At 36.9% G+C, this 27,994-nt stretch overlaps 1 protein-coding gene across 1 annotated transcript; it reads right to left on the bottom strand.

The window, feature by feature from the left end:
• Nucleotides 1-58: 58 nt before the first annotated feature.
• LOC117288365 (normal mucosa of esophagus-specific gene 1 protein-like) lies at nt 59-27,987 on the bottom strand. The gene is made up of 5 exons (XM_033769202.1): nt 27,773-27,987; nt 10,626-10,692; nt 7,038-7,126; nt 5,864-5,924; nt 59-535 (listed from the first exon to the last, which is right to left on the bottom strand). The coding sequence occupies exons 2-5, from the start codon at nt 10,683-10,685 to the stop codon at nt 458-460; spliced, it is 288 nt and encodes a 95-aa protein (XP_033625093.1). The 5' UTR covers nt 10,686-10,692; nt 27,773-27,987; the 3' UTR covers nt 59-457.
• Nucleotides 27,988-27,994: the final 7 nt, after the last annotated feature.

Consider the following 27,994-nt stretch of genomic DNA (forward strand, 5'->3'; position numbering starts at 1 on the left):
TAAGGAAACCTCACGGATCCTGTTTGTGGGGTCCCGCTATTGTTGTTCTATTATTCTCTTTCCTAAAGAATTCCCTTGTGGGGTCCAGGTTTTGGAAACCCATAGTTTGTTGGTTTCTTGTTGTTGTTGTTTTTTATGTTTTTTTTTTTTTTTTTTTTTTTTTTTTTTTTTTGTCCAAAATCCCATTGGGTTTGTACACGAAACCCAATGCAAAAGAAGACCTCGGTACACATTATTTCTTGGATCTCCTTTGTTAAAGTCCTCGGTTTAAATACGTAGACATGCCCAAGTGTGCAATGGCCTCCAATTGCGGACACTCCTTTCGCCACAACCGCCACAACCAAAGAAAGTCTATAAACAATACACATTGTATGGGTAAAATATAATGTGTGCAATAGATATAGCATAATGAAAGATTATGGTGGCCTTATTTATTTTCAGATGTTGTTTTTCCCGCCTACTTTGCAGATCCGATCTCCCTTTTCAGCTTTTCAATTGCTGGGTTGACTTTGTACTCCTGGTGCAAGGTTAAGAGCTAGAAACAATAAGACAAGAAAAGAAAATCAGATTATATTTATTGTCAGGATTAAGTCACAGTTGTTTTAAGTACAACGTCTCATCTAAAATGTCATTAAATTAGTAGACATTTTGCAGGCATGTTTTCCCTCATGGTAAAAACGGTAATTTATACATGCACTATTCAACACACATTCATTATAAACTGGCGTTTCTCTAACTCAATAAAACAATTCTCCACACCTCCCTTAACATAAAAAGGTTATATTTTGTAGGTCAGAAACACAGTTTGCTTAGTCTCCGTGTATAGGGCTTACTGTGAAATGAATGTCAATCCTTTGAATGGTCTGCATGAATAATAAAAGCGTGGGGTTCATATTGTCAATTTATCAATTATTAACCTACATCTAAATCTTTGAAGTGGGTTGAAAAGGTCGAGTATTGTGAGTGTCGAGTTGGCCTACTCCTCGAGTTGAAAGATACGACTCAGGTTTCTACATTAGGTGTTGCCGTGATACTTGTTACATGACCTGCTTAGGTTTCTACATTAGGTGTTGCCGTGATACTTGTTACATGACCTGCTTAGGTTTCTACATTAGGTGTTGCCGTGATACTTGTTACATGACCTGCTTAGGTTTCTACGTTAGGTGTTGCCGTGATACTTGTTACATGACCTGCTTAGGTTTCTACATTAGGTGTTGCCGTGATACTTGTTACATGACCTGCTTAGGTTTCTACATTAGGTGTTGCCGTGATACTTGTTACATGACCTGCTTAGGTTTCTACATTAGGTGTTGCCGTGATACTTGTTACATGACCTGCTTAGGTTTCTACATTAGGTGTTGCCGTGATACTTGTTACATGACCTGCTTAGGTTTCTACATTAGGTGTTGCCGTGATACTTGTTACATGACCTGCTTAGGTTTCTACATTAGGTGTTGCCGTGATACTTGTTACATGACCTGCTTAGGTTTCTACATTAGGTGTTGCCGTGATACTTGTTACATGACCTGCTTAGGTTTCTACATTAGGTGTTGCCGTGATACTTGTTACATGACCTGCTTAGGTTTCTACATTAGGTGTTGCCGTGATACTTGTTACATGACCTGCTTACTGGAAAAGGGCAACGTTAGTGTGATATATGTTTGTTGATAATGAAAAGGGTGATGAGTTTGCATTTTTTTTTAAAGCCGATTCGAAGAAATATGGATACTGCATCATGCACCCACAACCAAAGACAGCCCATCAGGACACATTTTATGTTTATGAGTAACATACAAACATAATATGGTGGCTTTATTATTGCTGGTGATAAATTGACACTTTTTTAATGCCGATTTAAAGACTATGAATACTGATTTCTTGCGTGAAGTCTTTTTGTGGTTATTTCAAAAGGTTTTGCCAGGCTATATACATCGCATTAGCATGAAGATGAAAAATGCTTATAGGCAGTTATTCTCTTTCTCTTAACGTTTTTTCTTTTTCTGTTGTGAACATTATCAATGATATTAAAAAGGGTACAGACACTTTTATATTTTGTTTTAAAAACATCCTGTACGGAGATAAACCGTATTTTGAGGACTCCGAATTCGTAACGCGAAAACAGTCGGACTTAAAGTCACCTGAAATTAGATTTGTTTTTCTTTCAAACATAAGAGTATATGCTTACGAACAATAAAACAATTTTTTTAGTAATTGTTTGTCACGATTTATATGTTTAAAAAATATATAAAGTTGTTTGGGGGGCTGACTCCGCCTACCCCTTTTGTGACGTCAATCGAGGCAGACTTTGCCTGCAATGCGTATAGTAAACACACGTGCAAAGTACATGTACGTCCAAGTTGTGAGTTGGTACATTTCACAAAGTGTTTTTCTGCATTCAGCAGCAATACACCTGGTCGGCATTGCCGAAAAAAACAAAACATTTAATTTGTAAATAACATAAGAACTGATTTTTTAAAACCTTAGTTAACTGTTTATTCACATTCCACTCATCAAAACACATATATTAGTGACAAAAGCTTTATTTTGAAAAAATACCACTTCCAGGTGACTTTAATTTTGATTCATACATACCTAAAGGTAAATACCTTTGGTTTTCGGAACAGTTAGATTGTTTTCGGAACAGTTAGATTGTTTTAATCCTTTTATAATATAGATATACAATAAAACAATCTGCGGTCGCGTTTGTGGGATATCGTCAAAACATTTGGAGCTACAGCGTCCTCACGGGACCGTAATTGGGACACACAATCTGAGAGACGTTTCACTATACGCTTCTCAGATTCAAATTTTTGGGCCGATGTTCTTCCATGACCACATAACTTCAAAGCGAAATGATTCTCAACGTTCTCTGTACTATCGAAAGCTGCTGAATAAGTAAACAAGCCAGTGGAGAAATATCTGCATGCATGAGGGACAGGGAGATCCGGGGACAACTCAGATCTGGGGACAACTCAGTCATATTATCATTGACCGAGGACACTCGAAATAGAAGAAGTTTTATTACCGTGGATTTGAATAGTGATTACCACACGTAGAGCGAAAGCATTTTTCCACAGACCAACTTGAGCGAAACGAATGCTTGTATCAAATAGATAGTAGACATCGTGATTTTTTTAACTGACCGTTTTGACATTGATCCATACAAATCATGCATATGATGTCTAAAAGAATAAAATACTGCAACATCTGCGTTTCTCTCGAGTCCTTGCAGACGCATGTTCCATACTTCATTTTCTAGGTTAATAAGGGATGCATTTCATATCATAAACCAACGAGGCTCGAGGCTTTTAAGTATTAAATCGTATCTTTGCAGATTTTGACCTCGCCCTCATCTTCTGTCCTTCCCATTCTAGTCTTGAATGGCGCCGTTCGTTTTGTTTTGCCGATAGCGAAACCGCGAATTACTGGAGAAGATATACCTGTGTCACACAAACATCTGACTCAAAACGCCTAGAGGGAGTTATGTGTCATGATTGGTCCGAAGTGATACGGGTGATTTTTTTTAATGAATTTTTAGTTTAGGTGAAAAGTTCAAATGGACGGGGATTAACCTACACGCTAGATTCACGAGCCTCAAAGTGTGACGTCAGACACAGGCTAGACTATCACTCTCCTTCCGACCAATGCTAAGGCACTTGAAAACACGTCTTGACGTCTTCTTGTCTGACTATTCTATCATTGAAATTTTTCGAGTTCTTGAGAAAGTGAAGGAATCCCGCACTGCTCTTGAAAACCAAAGAAGCCTTCAAGAAACACTTCATGATTAGTAAAAAAAAACTCGTCTAAGGATCACAGATTTGAATACAATTTACACAGTCTAATGATGATGATAGTGGAAAACATCCCTTGAAATATTTATGTCTGAAATGTCATATTTGATGAGAAATAAATAGAACTAAATTCCCGTTTGGAGTTTATCGCGAAGTGGAGGTTTGTTCATTTTCTTTTGAATCGATGTCATGCAAAATGTGTAATCGGTGTTCACTATTTTCTCGTGACCCAGATTGCCGATCGATCTCAAACTTCTACAGGTTTGTAAGCTTAGATGCATAAAAGTGGATTACATAAAGCGCTTATACACTGCCAGCAACTGTTTGGAATAGCAAAACACAATTATGCAAATGTTCCTTTAAAGACACTGGACAATATTGTTGGTAATTGTCAAAGTCCAGTCTACTCACTTGGTGTATCTCAACATTATGCACAAAAAAACTGTGAAAATTTTAACTCAATTGGTCGTCGAAGTTGCGAGATAATAATGGAAGAAAAAACACCCTTGTCACACGCAGTTGTGTGCTTTCAGGTGCTTGATTTTCGTGGAAAATTACTTCTTTCTCGAAAACTTCGTCACTTCAGAGGGAGCCGTTTCTCACAATGTTTTAAACTATCAACTCATTACCAAGTAAGATTTTCTGCTAACAATTATTTGGAATAATTACCAATAGTGTCCACTGCCTTTAAAAGATCGTTAACCCTCCGTGTGAGATGACATCAATCATAGAATGTCTAAATAGAATCTGCCTTGGGTACAAAGATCAAACCATCAATTTAAACACCCACGCCAGTCGAGAAAGGAATCCATGTTTGGCCAGCCAGTTTTGTTTACACATAATTGAGAATAGTCTATTTTTATCAACCCACGCGTTTAAAAGGGCCCTTCAAATTGTATACCTGCTTTCTATCCACAGTAAATTAAACAGACAGACCGTGCGTTTATAATGACGCCTGCGCTAGTTGAGCCTTTGATTTAACCTGTATCTGAATAATTCCTCTCTTGTTTGAACGTATGAATCACCATAATAATATGGAAGGTTGAGGTCTTCATAATTTTAACGATCGATCAGTAGGCCTATCAATTTTTCTCCGAAAAATTCCCGTCTGAATTGGAAGACTTCTTCTCCCCCGAAACAATTAATTTTCTTATTTCGATTTTAGCATGAATACCAATTTAAGAAAATAACAAATGGAGGTGGCAGGCCTGGCATTTCATCTTTGAACATGTTGAGAGGGCAAGGCCATTAATTTCATTTTTGCAGAGGGCACTTTCATTGGAAGTTAACGGGAAACTTTTGAAGGGCACGAAGGCCAAGACCATGGCATCCAGCGTGCGTGTAATTCCAGGCCTTGGGTGGACGAAAAGGTACAAACCAGGGGAAGAAAAACAAACACTCTATAGCCTCTAAGCTCTCCGTTCAGAATTTAACCAGATATGTGTCCCGTGGGGCTTGACCCAACTTGGTCAATGTGACCGATGCCAAATTAATAGACCCAAAATAGGTCAAACTTACGCAGAAATTGGGACAACAAAAGAATTGACCAGTTTCCGGGTCAGCTTGTTCCTGAGAACGCGACCGCCCACACATTCCCACATTGTACATGTTCACATGTTCTCTACAGTCACGGTGTATGTATTGTAAAGTAGATATAAGTTTATTTAGTCGGGTGAACTCAGAGGTTCTCCTGCGCCCCTCTCCACCCTAGACTACCATTTCAACTTAAGTCCACAAAATGTGCCAATGGTAAACATTCTATACCCGCAAACAGACATTCTGACTAGTAGCCCCTCTCAGCACATCATTTCAAGTACCTGGGCAATTGTTGATGCCATTTTAAGCAATCCAGACTACCAGCACATAATTCCCTCGTAAAATTTACCCAGAAACGTCTTTTTGTTTATCGAAGCAATTTATTGATAACGCTGTTCCTTGGAACTGATAATATTTCCAAGATACCTCATAATCATCATGTAAATTTGGTTTAAATATATTTCATATAATAGAAATTAAACATCGGGTCCTCCTAACTATTAAATGAAGGGAATAATGTTGGAACTGTGATTTACCTTTTGTCGTTTTTCGGGATCGATTTTTTCCCACGGTCTTGGATTTGATTCCTTGAACAAGCTGAAAACAAAACAAAAGTTACATTTAATATTTTCTATTTCTTTTGGGCGGGAAAAATCGCACGAGCCATAAATATTTGTTAATGTGAAATTAGTATGAGTATAAACTTTGTAGTGAAGAAAATGGGAATTGGTTGTTGAAATTCAAGTTTTTATACACGCTCTGGAAAGAAATCATCACAAACATAATGCTGTAACGGTTTGCAGTAAAGTTTACTCATTTCAAGTTGCTGTCCCCCCCCCAACAAACAAAACATTACGAAGCAAATCCTGACATTTGAGCTTCACTGTAAGCTGTATCAATTGGGGACTTTAAGACGCTAGGTGGCAGCAGACTGACCAGGTAAATCCATTTTGGGGGTTATTGTGCGAATGCTCAGAACTACACGAACAGTGGAAATGTATCTGTTAAGTCTGCTGCCACCTATGTTCCAATAGCGAGCTCATGAAACAATCACATAAGCGTATTAACATATTGCCCTTTCGAAAGCAAGGATTGTGCTTAGGCTTGGCCTAGGCTAAGCTTCGTCAGTTATTTAGAAGACGTGTGCTTTCCTTACGGGCTTTCAATCAGACAGACAAATCGTGAGTTGGTACATTTCAAAAAGTGTTTTTCTGCATTCACCTGGTCTGAAAGTTACAAACTCACGGTCCGTACATGTACTTTGCAATTGTGTTTACTCTACGCATTACAGGCAAAGTCTGCCTCGATTGACGTCACGAACAGCGCCCTCTCGGGTCGGGGTCTACTCTTAAATTTGTAAATAACATAAGAACTGATTTTTTTTAAACCTTAGTTAACTGTTTATTCACATTCCACTCATCTAAACACATATATTAGTGACAAAAGCTTTATTTTGAAAAAATACCACTTCCAGGTGACTTTAAGTCCAAATTTTTTAATGGTAAAAAATCTACTGCAACAAATTTCGACTATAATAATAACCCCTCTAAGCACGTCCCTTCGGATGCTTGTGCAATTTGTATCGCCATTTCAGGTTTCTTTTATATAAACAATCAAGACTCCAGCACATTATTCCCAATACCTCGTAAAATGTTCCCAAACAGAAACTGGCATTTTTATTTATCAAAGGCAATTAATTTTTGCACTCACGCTACATCGGGCTTCTTCAAGATACTGTAGGTTCCAAAGCCGGTTGCCATGACGCAGACCACGCCGGTTACTACTACGAGAGGGGCCAACTGCCAGATCAAATAAATCACACCATTAGTTGTCATTATAATGGATGCATTGGATGATATACTGAGTGCATTACCCCTTGTGGGAGTCTTAGATGGTTCTTTATTTACTGGGAGCTTCTTGAAGAGTTCAATTTTAGAGAAAGCTTTTAAGATCATATACTACATGCGAGTAGCTTAATATCACAGACAATTCTTGTAAGTTTTGTTTTAAAAGGCACTGGACACTACTGGTAATTACTGAAAACAGTTATAAGCATAAAACCTTACTTGGTAACCAGTAATGGGGAGAGGTTGATGGTATAAACCATTGTGAGAAACAGCTCCCTCTGAAGTATTTTTCGAGAAAGAAGTAATTTTCCACGAATTTGATTTTGAGAACTCAGATTAGAATATGAGGTCTCGAAATCAAGCATAACTTCGTGTTACAAGGGTGTTTTTTCTTTCATTATTATCTCGCAACTTCGAAGACCAATTGAGCTTAAATTTTCACAGGTTTGTTATTTTATGCATGTGGTGAGATACACTAAGTTAGAACACTAATTTGACAATTACCAATAGTGTCCAGTGTCTTTAATACAGATATGTTAAAGCCGACAGAAGAATATTTTAGGACCAAGATTTAAACAAAAAATAAAGGTATACTAAAACAGGATTAAAGAGGATAATAAATTATTGTCTAATGTTAGTATGAAAGCTTACTGAACCAGTTTTTCATGTGAAATAAGTCATATTCGAGAAAAAATGTATCTGAAAATCTCTTAGGGTGAGTGTTGATGGTAAGAGCCGGTTTAGTCTCGACGTTTCGAATAGTATACTCTGCTCGTCTTCAGGAGAAAACTTGAAATTATAAGGACAATGTGTTTTCATGCCGTACATTTAGCATGGTTTCTCACTTTGGTTTCTACTGTCTCAAACAAAGTATTACGCCCAAATTTTCATGATTTTTTGTTTCATGAAGGCTATGGTTAGACGCACAAAATAATGAACATCATTTAGCCACTGTTCCACGAATCCTGATGATATAAATATCTCTATTAATTGAAGGTAACATTGGACTTTCTGGTCGAGCTGCACCATAGAGCTATATATATCTATGAGCTGCACATATCTCAAAGGTTAACATTTTCTTGTATAGCGTATGTTTATTCAGCATTTTCACATTAGCAGTTGCGAACATAATGAGGTTCAAGGCTTACGTGGCTCTCGGTGCATTTTTAATTTATCTCAGCCAATTTATACTGAAGAGTTTACCAGTAATTTCCCCTTCTGTCAGGACTGTGTTGAATTCTTGGTAAATTACCTATAAATATCCACGGCCAGACGATGATGCTAATTTAAAGGGTATCGTTCAGAGTATATAATATCATTTTTATCACCAACTTGTTTGCCCAAGACTTAAAAAATGTAATTTGAACGCTCGTTGAATATTATGGTTGACACCATGTACATTCAAGGTAACGGGAGACAATTTTTGTCTGCACTCCGAAATTGCCTCTGTCATTGTGCTTTTCAACGGGGATTTATTTTTGTATCTTTTCAATGGGAATTTCTTTTTCTAAATCGATTCAAAAGGGGGAAAATCAGAAAAATGTTTGAGGATGGGAATTCTAAACAGCTGAAAAAAATGTAAACGGGATGGGTTTATTCTCGACGTTTCACCTAGTGTTCTTGGTTGTTTTCATGAAATCTATCAGCATAGTTAATAACCGTGAAGTGAGAATATGCCAACAGTCTCTTAAAACAAGGAGAGAAGAGGAAGTCGTGCGGGTTTACAATGCCATTGATCACTTATGAAACGGCGCCGATTTTAATTTTATGTAGACATTTCGACTCATGTGTTTTAATCGTCTTCTGGAGCACATTATAGTCACAAAGTGCGAGTCAACTCTTTTCAGAAAAAAAAAACAGTGTCAACAATATGTCAATGCAATAAGCAACACCGTAATGGGAAAACAGCAACAACAACAATGTCTTAGTAAATTGGTTATAATGTTTACCTTTAAAGGCACTACACACCTTTGGTAATTGTCAAAGACCAGTTTTGTTTTACTTGGTGTATCTTTAACATATGCATAAAAACAAACCTGTGTGAATTTGAACTCAATTGGTCGTGGAACGTGAGAGAATAATGGAAGAAAAGAATATCATTGTCGCATAAGTTGTGTTCTTTCAGATGCTCAGCTGAGGTCTCGAATTCAATTCAAATATTTTAGTGGGAAATTACTTCTTTCTTAAAAAACTATGTTACTTCAGGTAGAGCCATTTCTATGTTTTATACTATCATCAGCTCTCCATTGCTCGTTACCAAGTTTTCATGCTTACAATTATTTTTAGTAATTACTAATAAGGTCCAGTGCCTTTAAAGGCCTCTCTCGTGATAAATTGCCAGCACGTGATAGTTGTTCATGAGCTTTGCAAACGATTCAACCAGCAGACATGGTCTGTTGCATTATTCGTAAAACTTAATTATTTAGATTGGATACATATTTACTGACCTTCACATTCTTTTTAAATATTTATGTTTGGGTATGCCTGAGGACTATATACAAATCCAGTGGAAATAACATAAACTTAATAGTTAATGCACAGACGACAAAACTGCATCAACATTTCAATTGGTTCCTTGTTTTTATAACTCAATCTTGGAAATAACATGATTAAAACAGAACAATTTGGTATCATTAACTTTAACTTTCTTTTTAAACGTGTGAGTTAAAATAACGAGTCGAGCACTCGGGTAAACATACAATGACGCAATTAACCTTGCTCGTAGACGTTTGGACAAGTCGTTAAGGGGAAGGTTTACGTTTGGCAGAACAACAACTTACTTGGTCAAAGTAGACATGTCAGCAACTATTGATATTATGAAGCATTTTGACTGGTATTTCAGTTAAAAGTAATGTGGTTATGAAACAAATGTATCAGTTTTTATACCCCAACATTTGAATCTGAACAGCGTTTCTGACATTCGTCTCTCAGATTGTGTATTACAATTACGGGTTTGTCTTCATGCGTGGACAAACCTCTCCAGATTTTTAGGGATATTTCACAAACGCTACCACCTTATTAATACGAAATTTGCATTGGCTTGTTTTTCTAACTATATGATTTATATAGGGTTACAAAAATCAAACGGTTTCAAAAACCAAAGGTATACTTTTCTTGAATGCGTTTGTCGAGGGGATAGCGTCATATGGCCCTCACGCGACTATACAACTCTCGCGAGATTGCAGGCTCCAGACTAGATACTGCCCCGTAGTAGCGAGAGCAGAAGTCTCGCGGGAGCAGCAGTACCGCGAGAAGAGCAGCACTGAGCATCACGGGAGTTAGTCACTTGAGAGAAGTATAGAGAGCCGTTGCGCTTTCACCGCGACAAATATGTTAACGACTTGTCCTCAAGTCTACTATCATCGCGGAGAGTGTTCTTTGGCTGGTTGTTTTTTGTGTTTCCCACAGAAAACAAGAAATAACAACTCGCTTTGTTGGCACGGAGACTTACCTCAAAATTAGCTTTCCCAAGTCTGGCTATTATTCCTCTTCCTCCTACACCGTGACCCATTTTTTATCTAGAGACAAAAAAAATGAAGAAGAAAATTTGTTAATAAAAATATGTATATATAAATTTTACTTAATTACGATGGAATGTCTAGCATTTTATGCTTAAAGGGACGTTGGCAGTGTAAAAGCAGGCATGTGGCTGTACATGGTTAAGGGCGCGCGCGTGCTGCATGAGAGATCATTCATGCAGCCAGAACTACTTTGATCGTGACGACCCAGCCCCTTTAAGCTAGAAAACAGAAACAGTAGTCTTGTATAACGCTCAGGTTTCCATCTTGGTTTGCTTCATAAACAACAGTTTATCGTGTAAAATGGATCACTGTCCACTTTGACCCGTAAGACAATTATTCTGAAAGATTTTATTACAGAAGTAATTTGTGTAGGGCCTACTGCATTACACACAACTTTATAGTCAATCAAAAGTAAATGCACACACTGCCCCTCGAGAACATCAGCATCTTGCCAAAACGTGTTCAGCAGTGACTAAACTATACGGTGTTTCTGAGCCGCGGGGCCCGGGCAAATTGAGCCCTCGTCCTGCCACAGACAAAATTGATTTCTCGAAAACCGCAATTTTATTTGGGGGATTCATGCATTTAAGGCAGAGAGGTAGATCAACAAAATGGAAGATAAAGCAATTATTACTGAACAGCTTGCTAGGATCTCGGATTGGATTATTATTGATCGTATGGTGAGCGTGTAATTTCCTTTGGTCCAATTTGGGCAGAATAATTTAGCTCGACATACATACATTGAGGTTATGCCAGAGACTCGCCCTAGTTCGAGCAGGACATAGGTAAACTAGGGGTAAAAAAAAAAGGGGGCTGCAATTTCATCCCATTACACATTCCAGGGCATTTCTGGTAGGCAAGGATATACTGGACATGGGACATCGTACAAGTTAAGTTTTAATTTCCCACATATTAAGATGTGTTGTAACAATACCAGCTGATAAACAGATTTTGAAATGTGCCCCTTTCTTAAATCAAAATTTACTAAAATTGGACAAGGCAATTTCCTTAAAATTTAAATAGATTCCGAGGGAACGAAATTATATTTCGAAGGAGCGATTAGTAACATTTCGGAGAACTCAACAATTTTTCGATCACACGAACCAGATTTTTGATGTGACTTCTTCGAGGTAGACGAAATAATATTTCGGGAGAACAAAATAACATTTCGAGAGAAACGAAATTTCGACGGAATATAATGAGTTTTATGTATTTTCTGTCCTTCTTTTTGTAGTTGTTGGTTTCCTGCCCTTTAGGAGCTCCGGAAATTAACATTGTAATGATTATCATACTGCGTATTATTGTGAAGCCAATTAATTTGAATGTCAAGGCAGTTTGGACACTTTCCAATTATTATGTGTAATGGGAATGTGAGCTGAAACCTATATTCTAAAGAACGAATTAATCATTCCTTAAAGCCATTGAACACTTACGGTAAACAGTATTGTCAAAGTCCCACACTTCGTGTATCACAACTTCTCTATAAAATAACGAACCTGTGAAAATTTAGGCTCAATCGGTCATCGGAGTCGGGAGAAAATAACGGGAAAACCCACAAGTTGGTTTCCGCACGTTTCGCCGTGTCATGACGACATGTGTTTACAATAAATCCGTAATTCTCGCTATCGATAATTGATATTGTTTTAATGTTTTCTCAAAAAGTAAAGCATTTCGTGGAATAATATTTCAAAAGAAGTTTTTCACCATTACCTTCTGTAAACCTTGTGAATTATTTGTAAGTCTGTGATCTTTTTTTTTCTGTACCGAAAATGTCCAATGGCTTTAAACAATACTATTCTTTGGTGGATTGGAACCTTTTATTCATTAAAGTCACCTTATTGCTCTTTTATTTCCTTGCATACAAATCGTATCATGCATGTACATGTACATAAACAAACACTCAAGCTCATTTTCTGCTTTGAAAAGGCGAATGCTGCTGGCCCTTTCGCTAGATTTTGTATTTCACAAAGTGTGACTAATTTAAATGTCCACCCATTTTTCAATTAAAGCCATTATACACTTTCGGTAAACAGTATTGTCCAAGTCCCACACTTCATGTATCACAACTTCTCTATAAAATAACGAACCTGTGAAAATTTAGGCTCAATCGGTCATCGGAGTCGGGAGAAAATAACGGGAAAACCCACAAGTTGGTTTCCGCACGTTTCGCCGTGTCATGACGACATGTGTTTACAATAAATCCGTAATTCTCGCTATCGATAATTGATATTGTTTTAATGTTTTCTCAAAAAGTAAAGCATTTCGTGGAATAATATTTCAAAAGAAGTTTTTCACCATTACCTTCTGTAAACCTTGTGAATTATTTGTAAGTCTGTGATCTTTTTTTTTTCTGTACCGAAAATGTCCAATGGCTTTAAACAATACTATTCTTTGGTGGATTGGAACCTTTTATTCATTAAAGTCACCTTATTGCTCTTTTATTTCCTTGCATACAAATCGTATCATGCATGTACATGTACATAAACAAACACTCAAGCTCATTTTCTGCTTTGAAAAGGCGAATGCTGCTGGCCCTTTCGCTAGATTTTGTATTTCACAAAGTGTGACTAATTTAAATGTCCACCCATTTTTCAATTAAAGCCATTATACACTTTCGGTAAACAGTATTGTCCAAGTCCCACACTTCGTGTATCACAACTTATATATAAAATAACAATCCTGTGGAAATTTAGGCTCAATCGGACATTGGAGTCGGGAGAAAATAACGGGAAACCCACTCCTGTTTTCGCGCGTTTCGCCGTTTCATGACATACATGTGTTTATAACAAATCCGTAATTCTCGTTAACGAGAATTTATATTGTTTTACCGTTTTCTCATAAAGTAAAGCATTTCATGGACTAATATTTCAAGAGAAGTCTTTCACCATTACCTTCTGTAAACCCTGTAAATTATTTGTAAATCTGTGACCTTTTTTTACCGAAAGGGTCCAATGGCTTTAAGGATAACATCAGTAGATGGGCATCATGGGTCCCAGTGGCTTTAGTTTCGTGGGCAATCTTATATCACTATACACTCTTGCTTTGGGGATACCATAATCCACAATGAAGACTCGAGACACCGGGCGCTGTCTTGACTCGGAATGTTATTAAAAAACTGCTTGATGGATGGACATCATGACTAGCTGAAAGGTGGCTTGAGTGATGAAGAGTTGAATCTTTCAACTCAATAACACTTTAAAGTGAAGGTCCCTTCTACACGAAATCTATCTTTAAACTAACCTTTTCTATAATCCCATTTGTAATTCACAAGTAAGACCCGATATAACAGTACTGTCTTGACTTGGATATTTGGTGAAAAGCTTTTTGGATGAAGTGACCATAGCTCCGAAAGGTAGCCAGTATTATGGAGAGCTGTATTCTTCACCTAAATAACACTTTAAAGTGAAGGTCTAGTTTACAAGCAAAATATATTTAAATTAACCTTCGCATATTTTGTTGGGGTAAATATCTGTGGAATAAATCGTAGACGTTTTGTTGTCCTCTAAAGGTAGGATCATAGCTTGGTAAATACTTCAACAAATTAATAACCACAAAAACGTAATTGTTGAGAAGAACTTTAGCTGTTGACAGTATAAATTATTTCAAGAAAGCTTTCCCTTGGGTAAAGTAATTATGGTTTGGGTAATATTTTACTTTTAAGTACATTTGAAGATGATAAACGATTCACGATCGTTTATCAGATTTCTGAGGGGCGCTAATTAAACGCTGTTGGCTAGAGAAGAAGTTGGTACCCGCGGTCGCCTCACTAAACGTGTGGCTGGATTCGATGTGTGAAAACACCAAAGTGTCTTTCTGTTTTTCACAGCAATTAGAAACTGTATTCAGCAGAAACCTGCACGTGTGTCCTTTATTTATCTTTGCGTATAATTTTGCCTTACAAATCAGCATTCGATTTACAAAAAACAATCTATGACCATACCTTTGAAGAGGCAACCATTTTACCGGTAAAGGGGGCCCGCAATTTTCAGAGACTATAGGAATGGTCTGAGAGAAGTCAGTAGGGACTAGACAAGTCTAGCAATTCAGCTTCATAGTGCAATCTGTTTTATGGTTCACCCTCAGGAGGATAGGTTGGCTAGTGATATCAAGAGGCGAACGGGACCCAATTTCATGGCTGCTTATCGCCAATTAATTTTGTTTTCATTTACAACCATCATTCTTAGCTTACACGGCAGTCGCAGACTTTCTGTGCTAGCTGTGCAGCGAATGCCCAACAAGCAACATTCACTGCTCTTTGAAATACGCTTGACGTATAAGCGCGGAATTCCCTGCTTCCGTACGTGCCGATTCTATGCTTACAGTAAGCGTAGCATAAGCCATGAAATTAGGCTTGGGCTCGCCAGGACCTAATTTCACAGAGCTGCTCAAGCACAAAACGTAGCACAACAAAACTATTCGTACCTACGCCCAATTTATAGAGCTGCTTAAGCACAAAAAGTAGCTAAGCACTACAAAATATACAGAATAAGGTTACATGCTAAACTACTATGCCACATGCACAATCTGTGACAGACCTGCTTATTTTTGCTTAGCAGAAAGATGCAAATCACAAGTATGCTGAAGCAGCTCTTTATAATTGGACCAAGATTAAGTGTCCTGTCTGTGACCAGTATCCTGTTCGTTTTTGCTTAGTTTTAAGCAATATTTTCTGCTTAAGCAGGTCTGTGATGGTGGGCCTTAATTCTTCTTAGAACGACCACTTCAGAACCAGAAGAGATTAGATCACACAAAAACTCAATTTTTCATCTTTCAAACACCAGCAGCTCCAAATGTTATTTTTGCATCGTCCAACATTATTTGTCATTCTCTAAACACAGTTGTGTAAATTGACGCCAGTGGAGGCCTGGGCAAATGTTGTGTTAAATTAAGCCGCTTTAAGTGCTCAAACAGTGAGCTTGATGTTGTATGCTCCCTGTGGAGTTGAGCCAGTTGTGAAGAATGATTGAAGTATGAACACTGAGCAGAGATCATGTTGTAAATCCCATTGATCCTAGCTACTTGTTAATGTGCATCCACGTCAAGGTGTGGCTCACAACTGACACGCTCGCCCACGTTATTAGTCAAATTGCACGTAAAATCTATGGCAAACCTAACCGCCGCGACATATACCTCCATGGTATAACACACTTGGAAATGTAGACCAAAATTGGCTCGATAAAGATTATTTTGATGATTATGTCGAGAAAATTGGGTCAATATAAGAAACTTTTTTTTTTTTTTTTTAAACAATGTAATTTTTTCAACGATGATTTATAACATTTATTTTTTTAAGCTTTGTCTCAAGTTGATTGACAGCCGAGTAAACTTTACAAAGAAATTGTTATTAGTTCACCAAGATCAAAAAAATAACGATAAAGGCCACATTTGATACATGTCCTTAAAGGGGAGGTATACGTTTGATAAAAATTAATGGCTAAATAAAAATCGTAGATAATAAATTTATGACAGTAGCTTTCTATAGAAGATAGTATAATGCAAATAAATTTGAATTTGTAAAGCATTACTGTCAGTAACGTTTCTCGTATTGTGTGTTCCGAGGTATTATTCTTCCCTTGTGGACATTCACTCCGATTTTTCGGCGATATAAAAAAAAACGCGACCGCCTTTGAAATTAAATGTTCGTATTTGTATTGCAGGCATGTAGCACATATCTTCATTTATGTAGACTTCAAACCATAAAACGGTTTGAATACCAAAATATACTTTGCCTTTAAACAGAGTGTTTGTTATTCTTATAAATCATGTATTACCACCTTTAAGTGTCATCTTGACACACGCCGCATTATAGTATGACAGCTTTGTGCCGATCCCTTAGGGGGTCAAAGTTCAAGCTGAACTGCGCGGTGGATGAAAACGAAGCAATTCATTGATGGAGATATCCAAACCTCCACTGAGAATTCTGTCCTTGTAATCTTCGCCCGGATACATTCCAGAATTGATCTTACTCTCAAATATGGGAAGGGCAATCTTTTACATGGCATAATTTTTCTCTTCTTGAGACATTAAAGGCAGTGGACACTATTGGTAATTACTCAAAATAATTATTAGCATAAAACCTTTCTTGGTGACGAGTAATGGGGAGGGGTTGATGGTACAAAACGTCGTGAGAAACTGCTCTCTCTAAAGTGCCAACGTTTTTGCGAAAGAAGTAATTTCCATGAATTTGATTTCGAGACCTCAGATTTAGAACTTTAGGTCTTGAAATCAACCATCTAAACGCACACAGCTTCGTGTCATCTAGCAAGTTCGATGACCGATTGAGCTCAAATTTTCACAGGTTTGTTATTTTATGCATATGTTGAGATATACCAACTGTGAAGGGTAGTCTTTGACAATTACCAATAGTGTCCACTGCCTTTAATTTATACCCAAAAATTCTTAACATTGGATTGTGTCGGTACTGGAGAGGACTTTCTTGTGGTTTTTTTCACACTATAGCACTCACTCATTACCATCCTTTGTTTAGACGGTGCTGGACTGACTGTATATCAGAAGCCCTGATGGTTGAAGTTGTTTAAAATCCCCGCTTGGATATATTTCAGAATTGATCGTGCTCTCAAATGGGAAGGGAATGTATCTTTTACAGAACAAAACTTAGGCCTACATTTTTTTTATTTTTTTATAAATACCCAAATATTGGAACTGGATGGAGATCATGTCTGTTTGTCTCACTATATAACACTAACTCAATACCTTTCATTGTTTAGACTGTGCTGGAGTGTCTTTAAATAAACCTTGGTTGAAGTTGTTTTTCTTCATTGTATCTGATGACGCAGTTGTTGCTACGAAAGCTCATGCAGATTTATTGTCTTTAAAGTGCTACATTTTACTCCTCTTCAAGTTGACGTTTATTATACATGGAATACAAGTTGGACAGGGGCTGTCACGGGTATACGCGAGAACAACAACTGTCAACGACAGTGAACAACCAGACTCCTGCAAACGATACATGAATTTAATTGTAAATTATTAAAGGAACGTTACAGAATTGGTAAGAAACAAAAATCGTGAAGACCACAGATTTACATAAAACTTACACAGTCTAATGATGATGATAGTAGAAAACATCCCTTGAAATATTTCTGTCTGAAATGTCACATTTGATGAGAAATAAGTAATCTAATTTCACGTTTTGAGTTTATCGCTCAGTGAGCGTTTTATTAAAATTTGTAAACTGATTTTTACTGGTTTCTCGTGACCCAGATGGCCGATTGATCTCAAACTTCTAAAGGTTTGTCTGCTTACACTGCCAGCAACTGTTTTGTTAGCAACAACCAATTCTGTAATGTTCCTTTAAATGAGATTTACCCACAAAGTGTGTATAAATCATACAACTGAAAACAACAAAACAAACAACAAATCCAAAACCTGATGGCAAAAACAACCCTCTAAAATCGGTCATACGTGACCGATGAAATAAACAAATATGAAATCGAAAATAATTGCCAGATCATTCGTTTTTAACTTCCTAATCCCATAATTCATTTTATGATGTAAAATTAGTATGGATGACAACGCAAGTCATTATTGTTTTTCTTATCCCGACCATGTCCTGACCCTCGTAGTTGTTAATAAAAATGCGCAACCTTCGCATTCGTGGGATTAGTAATTGGACATGAATACAAATTATAGGGATACTAAGAAAATATAGTCAAGGGAAAATGTTGTCAATATTTACAGCGATTGTACATGTACATGTTTAAAGTGCCTTTCTCCTAATCTCTAACTCTCAATCTTTTATAAATATTGCGCTTCCCCAAAAAGTAAAGCATTTCATGGAATAATACCTCAAGATAAGTCTTTCACCATTACCTTCTGTAAACCCTGTAAATTATTTTTCTGTAAAAAAATTCTGTACCGAAAGTGTATAATGGCTTTAAAGAAACATTCACATATAAATTGTATTATGTGATCAATGATCGATACAGAACAACATGCACCGTTTATATACAAACTCTGATTGTTTGGTCTGTCATAATTCTCTTTGCTGAATCGTGTTGTTTGTTTTAGTGCGTTGCCCTGCTGTTTGTTTATTGCGTTGCCATGCAATAGCATAGGGGGTAGAATTCTATCGCGAGTCTTCCAATTGGTCAAGGTGTTGATTGCAAGCGTTAGTTTCAATGTGATCTAAAACACGCTGTGAAAGGAGGTACTAATGAATTCTAGACTTCATGGATATATAAACTCTCTGGTTTGCACCGTATATACAAACTCTGATTGTTTGATCTGTTCTCGTTGCTGAATCGTGCTGTTCGTTTAGTACGTTGCCCTGTTGTTCGTTTACTGCGTTGCCACGCGACTTTACAGCTAGTCTCAATATAGGTCAAGGTGTCGATTGCAAGTGTTAATGAAGTTTCATTCAATAATCCAAAACCCGCTGTAAAAGGTAATGAGTTATTGACTTCGTGGGATATTCTACTCTCTAACAATACATACAAAACGACAGCCTCTGGCTATCTAATACGAGTTTTCCGTTCCATTCAAGGAATTGGACCGTGGATTGAAAGTTTCGGCTCTGGTAAAGTGTTCTAGATTCTCGCTCTTTCAAAAAAAGTAAAGACCAACGGGATGGTGACGTTTTTCTAGGTTTTTGATTTTGCTATTTTGTTTTGAATCGAACTGTGCTACGTGCAGTTTGGAGATCATTATTGTAGCTCTTCAAAATCAAGACCAACGGGATGGTTCTAAGTTCTCGATTTGTAAATTTTAGTTTTGATCCCAAACTGTGCTACGTCGGGTTTGGAGACCATGCTTGTTACTATTTAGAAATCAAGACTGTAAAGGGGTGGTTTCCTTAGTTCTCGATAAGGAATGTTGTTTTGAATCAAACTGTGCTACGTGCAGTGTGTGTGTGATCATAATTGTCATCGCAGTCAATTATATACTTAATTTCCACTCAATCAATCAAACAATAATATTTACAGAATCGAACAGGTAAGCCAGTTGTGGGGGGTCTCCACCAGTCCGGTCTCCACTCTAAAAGCAGAGCTTGTGAGCCACAGGGATCCTCAGAACGTGTGTAGCTTAAAGGTACTGGACATCTTTGGTAATAATGTCAAAGACCAGTTATGCTCACTCGGTGTATCCCAACATAGGGTATTGGTCATCGAGTTTGCAAGAGAATAATGAAAGAAAAACACCCTTGTTGCATTACTTTATATTAGCTTTCAGATGCACGATAAAAGGCTTCAGCTGAAGTCTTTTAATATTTGAGTGAGAAATTACCTCTTTCTCAAAATTGCAAATACAATTGCTAACAGTTATTTTGAGTCATTACCAACTTTGTCCAGTGCCTTTTAGGGTATTAATTGCATACATAATCTGTGTTTGTTTATTACACACACTAAATGAAAATAGCAAGATACACAAACAAGGACTATACTTCAGGACAATAAGACACGGACGACAGACCTAACTGCACATCAGTAAAGTATTGGTCAAGAAGATCAGTCAGAAGAGGGTAGCAAATAATAAATTATTTTTTTAACGAACAAATAATTCAAGTCAGCTTTTATTATCATTATACAACAAGAAATTCGTTGTTATTTACTGACTTGATATAGCAACCTTTGGTTGGATAACAATAAATGTAAGGCGGGTAGCTTGAAAGGGAAATTGAGCGTACAAGCTATTTCCCTACGCCTGCTTTCGTATCGTAACTATTCCCTCTCGGCTGTTTTCGTACCGTAACTAAACCCTACGGCTGTTTTCGTAACAGCCTCGTAATTCCAGAGAACAACCTGCCGAGTGTGTACATATAAATATTGCCTTTCAGTTTTTAGACTATAATCATAAAACGCGTAAGCCTATATCCACTCGATATGTTTATTTAAGGCACCAGCTAATAAAAATACAGCCTTCCACTTGGTTAAAGGTATAACTACAATGTGATTTTATCTAAACAATGTTTCACTGTATAAAACAGCCGTTGGGACGAGCGGTTCAATTAAGCAGGTGAAGGTCTGTTTTTGAGAAGAAAATTAAATCATGTTAAGGATATAGTTCCATGAATAAGATAATGGTGTTTTCTATGACGTACGACAAGATTCGCATCTCATCAAACACGAAGGTTGCGGAAATTAAAGTCACATTGATGTTGAACTTGAACTGATGTTTCCTTGAAATGTGTTCACATCAACGGAATGGTCAGAGTGAAAAAAATAATGTCATGGTGGGTAAATTTTAGTCCTGAGTGCTTTCTGAGTGCACGGGGAGTTTTTTTCTCCCGCCCGGTGAAAATTTTGTCCGATGAATTTTGTTTTGCCGAAAACATTTCTGGGGTTCATAGTAGAACAAGTGTTTTCAGTGGAATATTTTTTCTTTGAAATGAAGCAATGCATCCGAAAACCTTAAAACAAATCATCATGAAACCGCAGATTTCGGTTGTTACATCCAATGACAATGTGTTTACGAACGGAAAGTTGGGCATGGTATGCCACTACTTTCTCTCGGCTATAACACAATGGATTGAGGCCAATAAATTCACAGGTTTGGTATTTCATGTATGGTTGGTCGCACAAAACATGAACACTGTTTGCGACTTCTTTGGTACCAATTCTGTAAAGTGCATTTCAACAAATTTCCTTTAACAATATTGTTGTTTGTAAACATGAACCAAACCGACCTATATACTTAAAGGCAGTGGACACTATTGGTAATTGTCAAAGACTAGCCTTCACAGTTAGTGTATCTCAACATATGCATAAAACAACAAACCTGTCAAAAATTTGAGCTCAATCGGTCATCGAACTTGCGAGATAATAATGAAAGAAAAAAACGAAGTTGTGTGTGTTTATATGGTTGATTTCGAGACCTCAAGTTCTAAGCTTGAGGTCTCGAAATCAAATTCATGGAAAATTACTTCTTTCTCAAAAACTATGGCACTTCAGAGGGCGCCGTTTCTTACAGTGTTTTATACCATCAACCTCTCCCCATTACTCGTAATCAAGAAAGGTTTTATAATAAAAATTATTTTTAGTAATTACCAATAGTGTCCACTGCATGCCTTTAAGTACACGTACTAACTGTGCAGTAATGGAAAGATTAGAAAAAAAAATGAAAGCCTTTACTCAATGTTGTCTGAAAGTTTCTTTTCAACATTGACACATACAGATCAGTCATCCAACATTCTTTGCTGCAAGCATTGTTGAACTTGAAACGAACAAAGAAATCAAAAGTCCATAGATAACATGTTTAGAATTCCTGTGGCATACAGTGTCAGTAATTCCATTCGGGAACCTACCACTAAACCAATACAGCACCACAGGACAGGAACTATACACTGAAGGCAATGAGATACCAGGAAAAGAATGTTCAACCACAGTTCGCGATAATTGGAACAGGCACCTTTGGCAAAACGAAATGTGACCTAAGGTTTCAAGTTACAATCTTTTTCGTTTCATTTCTAGAATCAAAGTAAATTTCAAGTTCGTTGTGACACTATCATTTTGTTTATTCCATTTCATTTGCAAATATGCTGTACTGAACAAATCCAGTGAATCGGTGATAACAGATTAAAGATCAAGGTCCCCGTTTTGGTCGACTGGACCAGAAAATTTAGACTTCACATTTTCATTTCATTTGCAAAGGTTTTGTACGAAACAACAAATCCACCAGTGATAAGTGGTACGCCCCTAGTTAATTGAAAACTAAAATATTGAATTATTTGTCAGCCACGTACAAACAACAGCGCGTGTAGCATGCATTATGTATTATCGTATATAACAATAAGATTGTGTTGTACACGTACGTTTTCTCGTTTATGAAACAGGATCTATCAACCTCCGCCAAGGAAAAAGAGGGGATTTCCTTTTGCAGTTCTGTCAATACAACTACAGTAACTGTATATGGGACGTAACGTTAGCCTTGTATGTATCAATGGGATAGGAAGGACGCCAGACCACTTTAAAGACATTGTACACTTACTATTGGTAATTGTCTAAGACCAGTCTTTTCACTTGGTGTATCTCAACATAATTTGCATAAAATAACAAACCTGTGAAAATTTGAGCTCGATTGGTCGGCGGAGTTGCGAGATTACTATGAAAGAAAAAAAAACACCCTTGTCACACGAAGTTGTGTGCTTTCAGATGCTTGATTTCGAGACCTCAAACTCTAAACTTGAGGTCTCGAAATCAAATTTGTGGAAAATGACTTCTTTCTCGAAAACTACCAAGTGAGGTTTTATGCTGATAATTATTTTGAGTAACTACCAATATTGTCCACTGCCTTTAAACAATGCAATGTTGAGCATCCTTTTACATTGTCAAGGATAGTTTAAACTTTGCCAAATAAGTCTTTTAAAGGAACGTTACAGAAATGGTAAGAAACAACAATCGTGAAGATCACAGATTTACATAAAACTTACACGGTCTAATGATGATGATAGTAAAAAAACATCCCTTGAAATATTTTGGTCTGAAATGTCATGTTTGATGAGAAATAAATAATCTAATTTCGCGCTTTGAGTTTATCGATCAGTGAGCGTTTTATTCCTTTTTTTATTTTGGCATCGATGCAATGCAAAATTTGTAATCGGTTTTTCACTGTTCTCTCGTGACCCAGATGGCCGATCGATCTCAAACTTCCACAGGTTTGTCAGTTAATGTATATTATGGATTACATAAAGTGCTTACACTGCCAGCAACTTTTTTACTAGCAAAACCAATTCTGTAATGTTCCTTTAAATGCGTTACTCATTCTTGGTAAAAGTGTTTAAACAAATATAAAATAAAAAAAAAAAGATAAAAAAAACATTGCTTAATTATAGTCTGAACGCTTATTCTGGTTACTTTGAAGTTCATGCTAAAAACATTTTGTACAGCAGATTTTTGTAGGCTACCGGTAACCAAAAATAACAAATTGGGATAATTTTTAACTGACGACCTCATACTCGAATAAAACTGACAATAGCAGTCTTTGTTCACTCAGCATTGCACACAATAGAATAAAACATTTTTACCATTATGTAACCTTTATTCAGAGTTATGGCGGGAAATATTTTGTGAAACACAAACAATGCGTCAGCCCGCCCATTATTCAATTTCCATGAATGGCGCTCTATCGAGCTCTGCGGTTGCACGTAGCCCAGGTTTCTCATTACGTCATGTATACCAACATTGCGCATCAGCGATTTTAGGGGAAACACCGTTCTGGCAGCCGGTAAAGTTTTTTTTCATGTTTTATCGGCAGCCGTGAACTCTGATGAAATTAACAGATCCGGTCTATTTATAGATGATGCAAAGTCATTCATGTGTTTGGAATGATTCCAATTACGGTGATATTTGCTATAGACATACAAATATTACGAAAAATTGAGGAATACAAGGTTATTGTTATTATTATAAATTTAGAATGTAACCAAGGTTGTCTTATACGTGGACTTATTCACTGTCGCTGTATAACTGAGGAAACCTATAGTAAGCAAGGGTGCTTGCTGTTTTACATGTGTCTTATTTTTTCTTAAAGATTACGACAAATAAAAGGTTAAAGGCAGTGGACATCATTGGTAATTACTCAAAGCATAAAACCTCACTTAGTAACGAGTAATGGGGAGAGGTTGGTAGTATAAAACATTGTGAGAAACGGCTCCCTTTGAAGTAATGTAGTTTTCGAGTAAGAAGTAATTTTCCACGAATTTGATTTCGAGACCTCAGATTTAGAATTTGAGGTCTAGAAAACAAGCATCTGAAAGCACACAACGTGTGTGACAAGGGTGTTTTTTCTTTCATAGTTATCTCGCAACTTCGACAACCAATCGAGCTCAAATTCTTACAGGTTTGTTATTTTATGCATATGTTGAGATACACCAAGCGAGAAGACTGGTCGTTGACAATTACCAATAGTGTCCACTGTCTGTAAATTGTTAGCCTTTTCTTATTCTTCTGTTTTCTGATAATATTAAACTAAATATGCCTCATATAAGTGAACTTGTTCACTGTGTTTCAAGACTGTGGGGAAACCTATAAATAAGGGCGCTTGCTAAAATGGATGAACCAGAATAATTGCACATCTTGTGTTTTACATGCGTTTTATTAGCTCGTAATGATTACGATAAATAGATAAATAGAAGGTTATTATAAGCATATCATAATTTCTGGTAATTTATTTATTAAGGACGTCTTATTAATGAACTTGGTCACTGATGTTCCAAGCATGTGGAAACCTATAAACAGTGGTGCTTGCTACGCCAACCAGAATCATTGCATATGTTATGTTTTATTCCCTTTTAAAAAAAAAGCCCAATAAATAAAACATGAAGTCATAACTGCTCTGATTATGTCAACGAAACAGTACCTTATTTCTGAACATGAAACAGTAATTTTCCACATGCAACACACTGGGAAATGAAGTGTGTCAGTGTAAATTATTGGTTTACTCTACATAAACAAAAAATGAGTTTAGTTCAGTTTTGGTTCGCTTGAAGATTGATGTCCTCAAAATAAGCTTGTAAATATTTATAAATAACACGCGAAGTCATACTCTTGAGTATGATGGAGTACGTCCATGATGCAGTCCTGTAAACAATGTTTTGAACATTTAACAGTAGTGCACCACAACTTGGAAGTAAAGTCCGTAGTGTAAATCATTTATATACTCTCTATAAAATTCTTGTTGGTTTGCTTGAGGAAGTTTGATGTCCACAAAATAAGCTCGGGTGAAAACCAAAATGCGATAACTTTCTCTCTCGGTTGTGATATAAGTTGTAATGTAATAGTTTTCATATCAGGATGTTACAGGAATAATGTTTTGTAGTTTTATCTTTAATTTTTACATCGTTACTGTTGTTGTTGTTGTTGGTTTTGTTGTAGTTTTTTGTCTTTACGATTGGCTGGTTCTGGACAGTTGTAAATAAAATTGCCACCCCGTGTAGCATGGTCTTAGTAGACAGGATTCTATAAGGTGACAATACACTTGCGATCCCACTCTTTCAAAGAGCCATCTCTTTAAGCGAAAGGCGGTTACTTTCAACTCAAATTTAGATTGAAGTTGTTACAATTTCACTCAAAAATAGTGACACGGATTGCTTTTCACTCTCAAAAGAGCGAAACAAACACCACTCGGACTCGCCAAGAGCGTGAAAGTGCACACTTTTACATTTAGAGGATATAAGTTCCCCACAAAAACACTACGTTCTTCACAAATGTGTGGTGTTTTTTTTTAAGCTATAAAGTGCTGTTCCATCAATTTCATTGTTTCTAATACCCCCATGTATACTATAGTCAATCGTGGATAGCCAGACGTGACCAGTTATAGAATATCAGCTCTCAAAAAACACTCCGAAGACGAGATTTGTTTGAGGATGATCACCAATTTCCCTGATATTAACCGAGCCTGTGAGTGTTTCAACCTTGCCATTGAAACAATCAGGTTGCAAGGTCTTTTATTGTAAGTCTTCTATTATTATTTATGTCTTCATGACGGGTATATCGACCGTGAAGAACGAGATGATTATGCGGCCTGTTATGCGGCCATCCACCATTGCGCTACTGATGACCGAGATGGCCTCCCATTCCGTACCAACCACCTGGACTTGTTTTCTCTGTACAGAGTGATAAACATAATTGCCATCTCGCATTTAAAAGCAAGGAGCCAGACTAGTTCTTCACTTCAAGCCTCGATGTGGCTTTTCACTCCACTTTTATAATTATATATATTTAATTTCTCGGGTATACATAAAAAGTACACTAATGCACATTAATTAGTTTAAACAGATCTGAAAACAAAGGAAGGAAATAAAACAGGCTGGAGCTAGCCCGAAGGATTGCCTGAAAGAAACACAGTTCCTGTCTAGAGGCTCTCCACTCCAGCTATAAAGAGAACAACTATATATTGCAATATCAAAATATAAACAGCAATATTATCAGCAATAAAAATATAACAAAATTAAAAGGCTACGCATAAAAATACGCCATACAAGGGCAAAGAAAGGTTAAAACATAGAGTGTTTACCTATTCCAATGCAACAACAACCCCGGGAGATTCCTGGGGATATTGAACCCCACCGTCACCCAATGTGCTTTTCACATTAAATTTGCTGCACGGGGAAATGACATGGTACAAGCAGAAGGTGTTATATTTGCTATTTCCCGGTATTTTGCCAGAATTTGCAATAAAGGTATGTAAGGAAATGCCAACACACATTTCAAGGGAATTTCCCATGAAATTTATTAAGTGCAAAAAGGTCCATAAAAAACAGTGGATCCCGTGTTTAGCGTTTGACCCCAACCCAGCGTACGCAATAATTATTCATAATGCTGGTGTTTGTACGTAGCGGACAGATACAGACAGACAGGCCTATTATAAGTCATAGGGCTACTTTAATATTGCTTTTAAAACAGTTTTTGTCTTCTGCTTAGCAAAAATAAGCAGACTACCAGTCAAATATTTCACATGTGGAATGGTATTTTGACTGGTTAATTTTTTCTTGTTGTAATTTTTGTATTTTGTGCTGAAAGGATTTTACGTTTGATATTTGAACACTCTGTTTTTTTCGATCATTGTAGATATACACTATGATAAAACTAACTCAAAACAATTTCATAGGTTGTAGCGTTTTTTATATATTATTGGCAAAAATCTGGAGCGTTTATGTTCACGCAAGAATAATAGCTTCTAATTGGAATACACAACAATGGGAAACGTTGCTATCAGTAACGCTTCTCAGATTCAAAGTCTTGGTGATAATTTTTTTTTCCACAACCGCATGATTTAGAAGTGAAAAGTTTCTCAAAAATGAATTATACTATCGAAAGCTAGCTGCCGTACCTTCAGTTTTTATCGCCATTTCATTGTCAGAGTCCTTGCCAAACGAATACACACCCTTTATGTAGCTCTGTCAAAATGGGTCCTTGTGTTATGTGTATCAATGTTACATGACGAAAGAAACTTACGCGTCAAAATAATAAAAACATAGGTACAAAATTAAAACAGATAGAAATCATCAGAGAATAGGATAGAGTCCTTGCTCTATGATACAGAAATTAAATTAAGAGTTTTCAAAAAAATATATAGCTGCCTTATAAATTATCCTAAAACAAAATAATAAAGTACTTACTTCAATGGAAATTAACTGCTGGGTGATTAATTGACAACGCACTGGTTCCACTTTCTAATAGTGATATAGTGATACTCTATGCTATGTACGATTGCTCAGTTGTTGTTTCATCCGCATTTCAACGGTGACAGAATTCTCAAGTGTGGCTACTCTGGGTAACAGACGCCGGTTTTATTGTAATTTCGCCGGCCGGCTTCTTGTGTCCTTAATGGTAAACAAACC

The sequence above is a fragment of the Asterias rubens genome, chromosome 3 (genome assembly GCF_902459465.1).
Source record: "Asterias rubens chromosome 3, eAstRub1.3, whole genome shotgun sequence".
NCBI lineage: Eukaryota > Metazoa > Echinodermata > Asteroidea > Forcipulatida > Asteriidae > Asterias > Asterias rubens.

Bases quoted from the DNA above. Each gene is read 5' to 3' on its own strand.
- LOC117288365 (XM_033769202.1), bottom strand. From the start codon at position 10,685: ATGGGTCACGGTGTAGGAGGAAGAGGAATAATAGCCAGACTTGGGAAA. The intron at 7,127-10,625 runs GTAAGTCTCCGT...TTGATCTGGCAG, and splicing joins TTGGGAAAGCTAATTTTGAG to TTGGCCCCTCTCGTAGTAGT. The intron at 5,925-7,037 runs GTGAGTGCAAAA...TTTTGTTTTCAG, and splicing joins TTGAAGAAGCCCGATGTAGC to CTTGTTCAAGGAATCAAATC.